The following is a 12,765-nucleotide window of genomic DNA, read 5'->3' as shown; positions in this document are numbered from 1 at the left end:
TTTGTCTATAGGACTTCCTAAGAAGAAGAGAAGGCATATTTGGCTGAGGGGCAAGAGGAAGATCTGAGGAGGGAGAGGAGCCTGGACCAGGGATATGTAGAAAAGAAGTAGTGGGAGAAGATGAATGTGGTACCACAGGAGTAGGGGACTGTGGCACAGGAGAAGAATCAACAGCTTGTGTAGAAAGAGTGAGAACAGGAAAAAGAGGATCAAGAGAGATTTGCATGTCTTTGAATGAAAAAATATCCTCCTTGAACACTATATTTCTGTTGACAAACAGAGATTTGGAATGTAAATCATATAAGAGGTAGCCCTTTTGTGATGGAGAGTACCCCAGCAGAACTGCAGGGATAGCTCTAAGAGAGAACTTGTCCAAGACCTTTGGACATGCAGCATAGCATAAGCACCCAAAGGTTTTTATATGTGAGAGTGTATGAGATGAAGAGTATAGCCTTTCATAAGGGGATTTTTAATGAAGCAGTTTGGAAGGGAGTCTATTAATAAGATAAACAGCCGTGGTGACACATTCACCCCAGAATTTCAAAGGAATATTGGCTTGAAATCTGAGAGCTCTAGCCATATCTAGGATAGTTCTATGTTTCCTTTCAGCAACATCATTTTGCTGTGGTGTATAAACACATGTACTCTGATGAAGGATGCCAAGAGTAGACAAAAGAGATTGAACATCATGATTAAGAAACTCACTTCCATTGTCAGTCCTGAAGGTTTTTACAGTAGTAGAGAAAAGATTGTAAACTTGTGAAAAGAACTTTCTCAGTACAACTATAGTATCAGCTTTAGCTGTGATAAAGAATAGCCAAGTAAATCTGGAAAAGTCATCTACTATAGTAACAAAGTACTTCATTCCAGAATGAGTTGGTACTCCGTAAGGACCCTATATATCACAGTGAACCAGTTCAAACAAAGATTTAGAGGTATGACAGCTATCAAGAAAAGACAGCTTGGTTTGTTTAGCTAAGGGACAGACAGTACAAGGTAAATGCCCAGTAATATGTACAATATGAAGACCAGTAGACCTCTTTATTATATCTATGGGGGTATGTCCTAGTCTTTTATGCCACAAGGAAATTGTCTTAGATTGACTTGATGGAGAGGAAGAACTATTGGTTGAATATGCTGAATGAGGAGAAACTGGAACTGAGTTAGCGAAACCTTCCTTGAGGATGTAGAGACCTTGATCTTCTCTACCAATCCCCCTGACCAGTTCAGTGGAGAGATCCTAAAAAATACAAGTCTGGAAAGAAGGCTGCCATGCAATGAAGTTCATTGGTAAGTTGTGACACAGACAACAATTACACTTAAAATCTGGAACAAACAACACATTATTAATACTTTGCCCATCAAATACTTTTGTTCTTCCAATATGTGAGACTGATACCATATTACCAGTAGGCAGATGAACTTTTCTCATCTCAGAGCTGGGCACTATTTGAATTGTTTCAAGCACATCAAGTCTAGCTGTCATATGGTTAGTGGATCCAGTGTCAACTATCCAGTTCATAGCCACATATTTGGAGACTAAAGCAGACAAGGTACTACCTGTAGTGGCTGCTTTGGCTGAGTGCTCTCCTACATTTTCACTTTCTTTTGCCAACATTTGAATGATCTGCTAATACTGATCTTGTGTGAAGAAAGTTGCTGGAGCTGGAGTATTCAGAGTGGAAGTAGCATTGTCAGTAGGTTGAGAGGCCTCAACTTGATTGGCATAGGAGCTGGTGCCTCCACTTTTCTTCTTTGATCTCCAACCAACAGGATAGCCTTTAACTTTGAAGCATTGCTCCTTAGTGTGTCCCCTGTATCCACACACTTCACACACAACTTTTTGAGGCTTCTGGGACTGTGACTTATATTGAGAGTCATAATGTCCTCTATTTGGATGACCATCACCACCTCCTTGTTGATGTCCAGAATTACCACTCCCATGAGTATAAGTTTTCTGACTGAACAGAGCTGTACTTTTAATAACCCTATGAAGAGAGGCATTTGAGCTTGTATGAATCAGATTTTTCTGACTTTCATGATCTAAGATGCGTAAGAAGGCTTTGTTTAGATTAGGAGTAGGAGTCTGAAGCAAAATTTGGCCTCTAGCAGCTGAGTAGGACTCATTCAATCCCATTAGAAACTGAAATAGTCTTTGATACTCACAATGTTCTTTGAATTTCCTAGACTCATCGCAGGAACATCCTGGACAAGGCATGATGGAGTCGAACTCATTCCATAGACTCTTAATTATAGTGTAGTAATCAGTCACTGACAGAGTTCCCTGGCTTAGGCTGTGAATCTCCTTATGAAGATGAAACACATGTGCACCATTAATCTTGTCGAACCTCTCCTTTAAATCACACCACTCTTTGTGAGCATCATCACTATACACTATACTACTGAGCAAACCTGGCCTCACAACATTCATAATCCAGGATAAAATAATATCATTACATTTTTTCCAAATATTAAAATACTTAGGGCCAAATTTTGATTTAGAAAACCTACCATCAACAAACCCTAGTTTACTCTTACCTAGTAGTCCAATACCCATGGATCTACTCCAGATTGCATAGTTCTCTGATCTGGTGAGTTGCAAAGAGATTAGAGAACTTCCTAGAGTGTCATTAGGTTGACGGTAAAGCGGATGATTGTGATCTATAACCGGAGCACTGAAATGTACTGCTTTAGTGGTGATATTTGTTGTGTTTGTGTTTAGGTTGATGCTTTTCATAGATCCAGCTTCAAACTCACTGTAATTGCCATTGTTTCACAGCTTCAAGACTTGCTTTTCTTCATAACTGTTACTATCGATTCTACTGCTTCTTGGCTTCGAATCTCAACAATTGAGTACACTACACTGCAGGACACAACGAAGGCTCTGATACCATGTTAAAACTCCATTGATGGAGGTTGAATGTGAGCAGAAATTGAAGAGAAGAAAGTGAAGAGAGGAAAAGAAGAAAGAAGAGAGAAGAATTTCAGTGCTTCATTTTTTATGCACTTAATACATATGTATAACATGTGTACTTATAGAGTATTATGTACAAGTTGCTCCACTAACTACTTCTAACTATCTTCTAACAACTTTCTAACAAACTTAGTTAGTTTAACTAACCATGATAGCTTGCCTAGCTAACTCCCTAGTCAATAATTATACTAACAATAGAGAGTTGAGAGATTTAGGGACACGGTTAAAGGGATTTCAATTATTGTAATAGCTATTACCTTATTTATTGTATTATTTTAATACTTGTATTATTGTATAAACTTTTAAAAAAAAATTATACATGCATACGGTGAATTTTTGATAGAAATTGTAGCCATTTTTAGTAAATATGATAGTTATAATCAGGGGTGTTCACGGTTTGGATAAAAACCGATCCAAACCGAAAAATCAAACCAAATCGATTAAATAAACCAATTTTTTATTTGGGTTAGTTTGGTTTTACATTTTTTAAAACCAAAAAATATTTGGTTTGATTTTGATTTTGTAAAAAAAAATTAAAAAAATAATCAAACCAAATCAAAAAATTATATACATATTATTTTATAATTATCTATAAATAATATATTATTTTTATGAACACTTTTTTATGCAAAAAATACAGCACACTAATTTAAAATAGTATGATATGATACGTCTTTTATTTGTACAACCATATCATTAGTTTAAGCATTATTCAGTAAGTTTATGTTGTTTAGTAGATTGGATTAGCTAACAATATAACAGGAAGTTAAAAATAATTATAATTTTGGTATAAGAATTATAAGATCCAAAATGGGATGAAGACAATCTATTTGTTTAAAATGAATTATTGTCTTTTCTTCTCTTTTGAATGAATAGTTTATTTTATTTTTGTGTATGGTTAATAACCGAATAACCGAACCAAATCAAATCGAAATCGATAACAACCAAACCGATGGATGTATATTATAATTGGTTTGGTTTGGTTTTAATAATTTTAAAACTGATTAAATTGGTTTGGTTTTGGTTTTCACCAATATCCGACCCAAACCTACCCTTGAACACCCCTACTTTTAGCTATTCAAATTCAATAACCTTATAATTATAGCTATTTATATAAGTTTCTCAACAAATTAGCTTGAGCCCAACCCATAAAAGTTTGGATCGATTACCTATATTTGAGCTCATTTTAACACACCTATTTATATGTATCAAAATCTTCTCCCCGTTGTTGTTGCCCCTCTTAATTAGCTAAATTATCACTATGTTAAATACTTGGGCACCAAATGCCGTTATTTATGAAAATTCCTTTATATATAATCCATGTATAATACGTGTATGATCATGTATGATTAATGTATATTTTATGTATACTAACTAGAAAAAGTAAACAATAAATATAAATACGTCCACCTATTTATGCAAAGATCCCTAATTTACAATAAATCTAAATTATAGACGCATAATTAGAGATAAATCCGAAATTCAAAGTTTCTGCGCTTGGGTGATTCTCACATGCCAAATCCGTAATCTATTATTTATATGGATTGGCAGCTTTGGGATTTTTTCTTTGAAACCCCAGGAACTTCATTGACATTACCTTTCGAGTGTGCATTGGGTAAAACATATTTAGGAGATTTGAAAGTTCTTCTAATGTATGCAACAAATGCGGTAAAAGCAAATACTTTTAGGAATTGCAAGATAGTCAAATACTACAAAACACATTTTGAATGCGTAGTCAAAAAAAGAACAAAATGCATTTTGAATGCGTAGTCAAAAAGGAAGATGCAATACGCGAATTTTACGCGTTTCTAGTTTCCTATAAATAGAGGGCCTCTTCCCCTCATTTAGATTATCCTACAAAATACAATCCAAAAGAGTAAAAACACAAAAAGAGTTATACACCAAGATAAATATTATAGTTTTGAGTGTCCTCTTTAGTGAGTTGTTTCTTTTACAAGAGAGAAGTGTTAATTGTTGTTTTCTCCTTGCATTTGAGAGTAGTGTACTCCCATATTATCATAGTAAGATCCTTCTACCACGTGGTTTGTCCCCTCTATCTGTTTGAGGGGTTTCCACATAAAATTTTCGTGTCTAATTTATTTTTATTATTTATTATAATATCTAACTTTTATTGTAATGCTTCGTCACCCCAACCGGAATTACTTTAATTAGAGACATTTTTAATTGTAGTGTTGATACTACTGGCCACTATCGGCCCATACTTCTGAAATAGCCAACTTAACAAAAAAAGAAAAAAACAAACAAAAAAAAACACCTTGGTGCCCATTATTTTTCAGTCGAGCTCTATATACATTTAAAAGGCATTTTTTGTTACGAATAAAAATCAGCTCTGCTGTGATACAATTCCAGCAACCTTTATGTCCATTAAATGTTTAATATGTTTCATCTTACTACTAGGCCTCTTTTCCTTCTTTCATTTGCAGTATTTGAGTGTTCTTTAGGTGAGCTTGAGGTATTTTTTCCAAAAATTTCTACCTTTTGTTGTTGTATAACCATCTTATATATCGAATTGACTGACTCAATTAATTTAAATTTATGTCGTATAAAGCTTATTTAAGGAAATTGCACTATGTACATTTTCTTATTTTCAAAACTCAAATTCGATATCGTGTCTCTGACTAAGAATAGAACGTGGAGGGACCATCCATCACACCACACTTTTCGATGTTACAAGACTTTCTATCTAGTTGAACACATTTCCTCGTCCAAAATATAACTCAAGACTGGTCTTCGTAAAAGGCCATGTGGGGTGAAGTTATTGAAGTGTTACTACTATTTCTCGTTGCAAATTTAAGTGACAAATAATTATGAACGGCAAAAAAAATAGCAGTCTCAATCAGATTTGGAGAGAATTAGTTGTTTTTATTCAAAAATTCCAAAATAAACAAAAGAAAAACTATTATAAAGAAATAAATAAATGAGATCACATAATTTATTGTGTGGCCTTAAAAAAATTAATCACCTTACTATATTTGAGGTGATGGATTACTTCCTCCCATAGCTCAATGAAAAAACAGATATACTTGTTATAGGAGTAGCGATACCTCATGAAACGCCTATAATTTTTTCGAACTCAAAGATAGTCTCACATTAAACGAGACTCGATTTGTTATTTGTAAGAAAATATACAGAAAATAAGGGTAAACCTCTCTATCTATAGCCAAAAAAAAATGGTGCGAAAAACACATATTTAGAACAGATTTGGTGTCTTCCTTTCCACCACCAATAAGGAAGAAAATTCTTATTTGAAATGAATTTTAGCTTCAATATCCCCTCCATTTTCCATTCACACCTACCCCTTAACTCAAACATTGGTTTTGTATGCCTTGTGCATTTCACAACTACAAATTACTAATTTAATTTGGTATGACCATCACACGTTCAGCTATTACCTAGTAAATGTTCAGTTTAATTAGCATGCCTTGGTTTATACTAGTAATAATCTGCGTTGCCATTAATTACAATTGTTTATCGCCCTTTTTTTTTTTTTAAATTTTCCGTAATAATATTGTTGCTCTTGAATTTTATGATACAGAAGCAGAGCGTATGAAAAACAGAAAATACCATTTCTTTCAATAAAAAGTTACAATCAATTTCCCAAACACAATATCTTCTTTCTTCTTATCTAATAAAATCTAATTTTTTGGTTATCCCCTTGTTGAATAAGAATCTCCATTAAAAACGCAAAGAAATCTTTACCTGGAGATTTTACCCAAAAAAATAAAATTTCATCAAGATTTAATAACCCCAAGAACTGATCCTTGAAGTGATAAGGAATGCTTAGCATCACCAATGTGAAGACTATGTTCACCTATAGGAATTCTTCGAACACCTTCCTTATCTACGACACTTAAATACTTGCACACATGAATATTTATCGCCACACGTTGTTGTGATGTTGCAGGGATGTACACTTTTTGAAATGCGACCAATTGTTTATGTGGTGCCCATACCCCAACGGGTGGCTTTGAAAATACGAGCAATGTGTGTGAACCGTCCTTTTTTCCTACATTTTTCACGTCGATATGAATCTGAATTGATAACTTGCTGCATTTTGTGTGTGTCACTCGGACTGCCTTGTTCGATATGCTTGTACTGTTGGAAGTATGGCGGCCGTGTACTGGAATGGCTAATGTTTTTGGAGCTTCAAAAATTGTGGTTACGAATTTTGTGTAGCTTAATCCGTGCCCGAATGGGTATACTAATGGACCTTTGTAGAAACGGTAAGTTCTACCAGGGTATCCTTTGGCTAAATTTGATCGCATGTCCATTGTTGTCATTGGTAAATTGTTTAGGTACTCCTGCGGATACCATGTCATTGGAAGCTTCCCACCTGAAAATAATCGTATCCAACCAAACCATTTGTGTCGGGTTATTAAATCTATAAATCAAACCAAACCAATAAAAGTCGGGTTTTTCGATATCAATTTTTCTCGGATTTTTTGGGTTTTCGGATTTTTTCGGGTTTCTCGAATTTTTCATAGTATCTAATAAAAAGCACAGAACAGTGCTTCTTAAAAAGAGTTCTAGTACAAAATATCAACATATAAGATGGAGGCAGAACACTATTTGAAGTTTTAACTTTATAATATAACCTTATAAGATGAGTTTTTTTTGTATATTATTTAGATGAGCTTCTTAAGTCCAAATCTAAATGTAAGAAAGAAAACAAAAATTATGAACATTTTTAAAAAAATATTTATAAATTACATTTTAATAAATATTTTTATGTATAACATAATTTAAAAGTAATATATCTATAATCGGATCGGTTTGGGTTCGGTTTGACTTTTTTTAGTTAAAACCAAACCAACCCTATAATGGTCGGTTTTTTTTTTCAAACACCAAACCAAGTCAAACCAAACCACTAGTCGAATTTTTTTTTCCGGTTTGGTTCGGTTTGTCGGTTTGATGCGATTTATCGATTTGCCCTGTACAACTCTAATTGTGACACGTTAATCATTATAGACGCCCAGCGGAATAAATACAAATGATTCATATAACATGTACCGTGGCATCAAAATGAGTAGAAGCCCAGTTTTGGTTAAAGGTGGTTTATAGTGAGTTTACCTGGATTATGGGCTCCAAAAAGGACATCAGCAATGGCAGCACCACCAGCTTGTCCAGGATAGCCAGCCCACACAATACCACCAATTCGAGGATCATTATTAGCGAATGTAACATCAACTGGGCCTCCAGACATAAGGACCAATACTACAGGACCTTTCGAGGCCTTGGATACCTCGGAGATGAGTTCTTGTTGGAACCCAGGCAAAAGCAGCCCAGTTCTATCTCTAAATTCAGCCTCAATAGACTGGTCTAGGCCCATTACCAGCACCGTTGCGTCTGCTTGACGTGCAGCATTTACAGCTCCAGCAAATAATTTATCGTCAGTGCAAGACACATCACTACAACCTTTTTCGTGTGTGGTCTTTGCATACTTTGCAATACCTTGTAATGGGCTTGTGTATCCACATGCAACACCTACATTTTAAAAAGAGCCCAATTTGTCCATTAAAAATGTGCAAATTGTGACCTTAACTGTTTCTAATGAATGAATAACTATTTTTTACCTGCGTAATTTCCGATCATTGTGACGGTAACATCGGAATTAGGTCCAATGACAGCAACATTACGATGGCGCCGAGGAGAAAGAGGAAGAGCAGGTCCATGATTCTTAAGAAGAACAATGCCCTGCCTAGCAGCTTCAAGTGCGAGTTCTTGATGGTCCGGGCTGCAAACATCTCTTGGGCCAAGATGTCCATATTGTTGGGCTGATGGTTCTCCATCAAACATCCCAAGCCTCATTTGAACAGCAACAGTATTGGCTAAATTGGTATCAATAGCAGCCTCTTTGAGAATACCAGTAAGCACTGCATTCTCAGTATGTTGGGCCAAAAAAGGCCCACAATCTAAATCTAGACCCGCTTTAATAGCATCAGCAGCAGCTTCCTCAGGCGTTGATGTGTAGTGTTGGCTCTCGTAGAAAACTCCGACGGAGTCACAATCGGAGACGATGTAGCCGTTGAGACCCCAACCTCCGCGTATGGTTTTTCGTAGAAGTTTTGGATCAGCACAAGTTGGTATGCCATTGACTTGATTGTAAGAGCACATAATACTAGCCACTTTACCTTCTTTAACACAACTTCTAAATGGTACATCAAATGTATCTTCAATATCTTGCTTGCTAACCTGTGTAGTACATTCCCCCTCATAATTATTAAAATAAATATAAATATATGCATGACTTGTCATAAAGTAATATAAGTAGTGAATTTACCTTAGCGTTAAAGTGGAATCTGTCAACGCCACTCCAGTTATCGAGGTCGTAGGCCGTATAGTGCTTGCAACATGCTGCTACTTTCAGCCGGTCACCTTCCTCATTTCCCTGTAAACCTCTAACATAACGCTCGGCATATACAGCGGCTACGACTGGATCCTCACCGGGAGTCTCCTGTCCCCTTCCCCACCTTGGGTCTCGCAAAATGTTCACGTTTGGACTCCAATATGTCAGACCTCCCATCTCTCCATTGTACATTGCTCTTGCTTCATCTGATACCACCTGCATATCACCCTTATTATTTAAACTCCATAAACAAAAAGACAACTTTATCTGTTTATCTGTCTACATTCAAAATTAAAAGACTATTAAATGACACATTTGTATGCTGTTTTAATTCAAATACCTAATGTGGGTTAAATTAGCATGTTCAGCCTAATTTATAAAATTAAGGTTGAAGTTTTTTCGAAATTATGTTTCATGAAATCGACAATCCCTCCATCACATATTACTTGTCCAATTTTCCATATTCCGTCCTACTTGAAATCGACCAGTAATATTTGACGAGGGGAGTATTTAACTGATACTCCCTTCATTTCAAAATAATTGAATTGTTGGAGTATTTTTTAGTGTTTAAAATAATTGAATTGTTCACTATTCAAGATATATATTGTTTTTTTTCCCCAATTTTATCCTTCATTAATTAAATTTCCAAATTTCCAAGAATAAATTAAATGAGTATTAAAAGTTAGCATGAAGTTTGAAAATAACAAAAATACAAAAAAACAAACTAACTTATGTCTTTATTTTTTTTTTCTTAAGATGTGTGTCATATTTCAACAATTTAATTATTTTGGAAAAAAGGGAGTAAACTATTTTCTTTAAATCTCACGTTGCGATTCAAATTGAGGTTTGAAATAATGAATGTAAAATTTATAAAAGGGAGATTCGATTTGGAGTTGATAAAAGGGTGTGACCTAATATAGAAAACAGAGCCTGTTCTGGAAAAATTGCAACTTGGTTTGATGCCCTTACATATAGTCACTGTCTAATAAGTTATGGCCTATGGGACCCTTCCACAGACTTGCCAACTTTTTCTTAAAGCAGCCAAACCTTTGATTGGCCTTGCACACAAGAAAGTAAACCTCTACTTTATACAAAAATGTACCTTTAATATTTTTTTTCTCTTATCTTAATTACTCCCCAACTATCCCACTCCCAATATATTCTCTTTCGAATCAAAGGATAACGAGGAGCCTTAATATAATAAAATGTGCATAACGATATTAATTAACCATTGGCAACAAGTTAGTTGTTTCAAATAGCAAAAAAATAATTTGGAAAATATCAAAAAAAAATCTGAACATACTTTCGTGTATTAGAAATTTAAAAAATGGCCACCGCCAACATTCAGCAATTCCATGCTGGCGCAACAATCGAAAAATAGCGTAAGATCTCTACTGAGCATTAAGCACCACAGAGAAAGTAACCCTTACAAAAGTATGCTTAGCGGATTTTAATTAGTTGTACATTATTTTTACACCGTGTTTATTGTTTTACTAGTTCACCAGATAATAATTATCAATAAAAATCCTTTGTACACTTAATTGTTCACGTCTTTTACACTTTTTATGAAATGTATAATCAAACATTTACTAAGAAATAATATCAGGATAACTAATATTAACATAATTAATTCCAGCTTAATCAATATGTAGTTTTATTTTTATTTTGAACTATAATTATAGTTTCAGCATAATTGATTAGATTATGCAGGTTTTTTCGACAATGTAGTTAGTGCAAAGAACTTAAAACTTCAATAGAATTAACAGAGCATCATATATAGTAATATCTGAATTCTCTTACCCGTCCAATTTCTTCCCACAATGAAGCATTGAAAGAAGCAGCAGTAGTAATGACTTGAGGAAAACTGGTAGCTCCTGGAAATTCACCCCCAAATTTAGTCCCTGGTCCTACATTTGACACTCCATGAAGTGCCTCCGACCACCATTCGTACCCTTTAATACCCAGCCTCGGCACAGCCGCCGCATTGTTCCCCAATAGTTTCACTTTCTCTTGCAATGTCAATCGCCCGATGAGGTCCCTTACTCTGTCCCCAATGGGCAAATTGGTTTGACAAAAGGGGAAATTTTTAGTTGCTCTGTCTTTTTGGTCGCAGGCGAATGGCGGACGAGCTGATTGAATAGAAGCAAATAGGAAAAGGAAAATGAAGAGAGTGGAGGTAATTGGTTTGCTATTGCCGCCTCCACTCATTTTTGTGGGAATTAAGAGGGAGAATATTTGTCGTTCCAATTGTGTGTGAGAGGTAGCTTTGGATGTAAAAAAAAAAGAGGAGAATATATAGAACAAAGGTTTTGGTTAGTTCAGGACATGGGTATTGCGTTAGCTAGCTAGTGGTTATGGAATTAATGATGCATGAGGACATGGGCATTCGTGATGCATCTTTTTACTGTTTTAAATTGGGATAAGGCATAATAATTCCCCAACTCTCCTGAAATTGTCAATTACAACAGATGTAAATTTCGTGAGGATTTTATTAACCTACTGAATTTAATTTTTTACTCAATTATGTCAGAGTGAGTTATTATCATCCTGTATCTTATTACCCCCTCAACTTAATTGTCAAGATCGCATATTGGGTTTTATGTTTGATTTATTGTGTGTATTAAAAATAATGTTATTGCACGCATTTTTGCACTATTTTTGTATCTATGAAGATGCATCACTTATTTTGATATCTATAATATTATTCTTGATATTTAAAGTTCATAATTTACACAAATTTTCTTCATTTATTTAGTGTATAAAACTTGCAAGTTGTTATTCTTATTCATGCCATGGAAGAAAACTGAATCAACATTGCTGAAAAAACTACACGAAAACAAGACCAAAAACTCATAAAAACTTGATAAAAAAATACACTTAATCAGCAACAAAAAATGGACCAAAATAATTCAGAGGTTTAGATAATACCAAAAAAATTAAGTTCACGTAAGGTAATAAAACCTTCACATAATTTTGATGCATAATCGACAATTTTATCATAGTTCAGAGTCTTGTGTCTTATCCCTTTTAAATTTTTTGTTACATTTGCATCAATCAATTGTTGTAAAAATGTCACAGAGTAATATGAATTATTAACATGACTTTAAAAGTATACTATCTTGGATTCGTATGTCGAACAAGTAGGGCTTTGTTCATGATCCATTAGATCACACCCATGATGCTTTGTTTCACTGTTTATAGGAATATAATAGATATATAGGATAAGGTTCTTTTATAGTTTCTTGTTTTAATTAATTATGATTGCAAGTTGGAGGTTGCAACTTGCAAAACCTATTAAACGAGGGATGTGGACTAGTCCTATTATTCAACCAAATTACTTTTGATATAGCGGCGCTCAACTTCCTATCTTGGACGGCTAGGAAATACTTTCCAATTTTAAACCTAATTAACCTATTAAATAAGG

At 34.6% G+C, this 12,765-nt stretch overlaps 1 protein-coding gene across 1 annotated transcript; it reads right to left on the bottom strand.

Moving 5' to 3' along the window:
* Window positions 1–6,542: 6,542 nt before the first annotated feature.
* Window positions 6,543–11,753, bottom strand: LOC129887129 (probable beta-D-xylosidase 2). Its single transcript, XM_055962087.1, has 5 exons — window positions 11,142–11,753; window positions 9,276–9,557; window positions 8,569–9,187; window positions 8,066–8,479; window positions 6,543–7,328 (listed from the first exon to the last, which is right to left on the bottom strand). The coding sequence occupies exons 1-5, from the start codon at window positions 11,547–11,549 to the stop codon at window positions 6,727–6,729; spliced, it is 2,325 nt and encodes a 774-aa protein (XP_055818062.1). The 5' UTR covers window positions 11,550–11,753; the 3' UTR covers window positions 6,543–6,726.
* Window positions 11,754–12,765: the final 1,012 nt, after the last annotated feature.

Source organism: Solanum dulcamara, chromosome 4, assembly GCF_947179165.1.
Source record: "Solanum dulcamara chromosome 4, daSolDulc1.2, whole genome shotgun sequence".
Lineage (NCBI taxonomy): Eukaryota > Viridiplantae > Streptophyta > Magnoliopsida > Solanales > Solanaceae > Solanum > Solanum dulcamara.
Note: the sequence above shows the minus strand (reverse complement) of the source record. Positions and strands in the feature narration are given on the sequence as shown.

Excerpts from the sequence above, each read along its gene's own strand:
- LOC129887129 (XM_055962087.1), bottom strand. The coding sequence starts at position 11,549 with ATGAGTGGAGGCGGCAATAGCAAACCAATTACCTCCACTCTCTTCATT. Across the intron at positions 9,188-9,275 it reads GATTCCACTTTAACGCTAAG|GTTAGCAAGCAAGATATTGA; the intron begins GTAAATTCACTA and ends TGTACTACACAG. Across the intron at positions 8,480-8,568 it reads AATGATCGGAAATTACGCAG|GTGTTGCATGTGGATACACA; the intron begins GTAAAAAATAGT and ends TTTAAAATGTAG.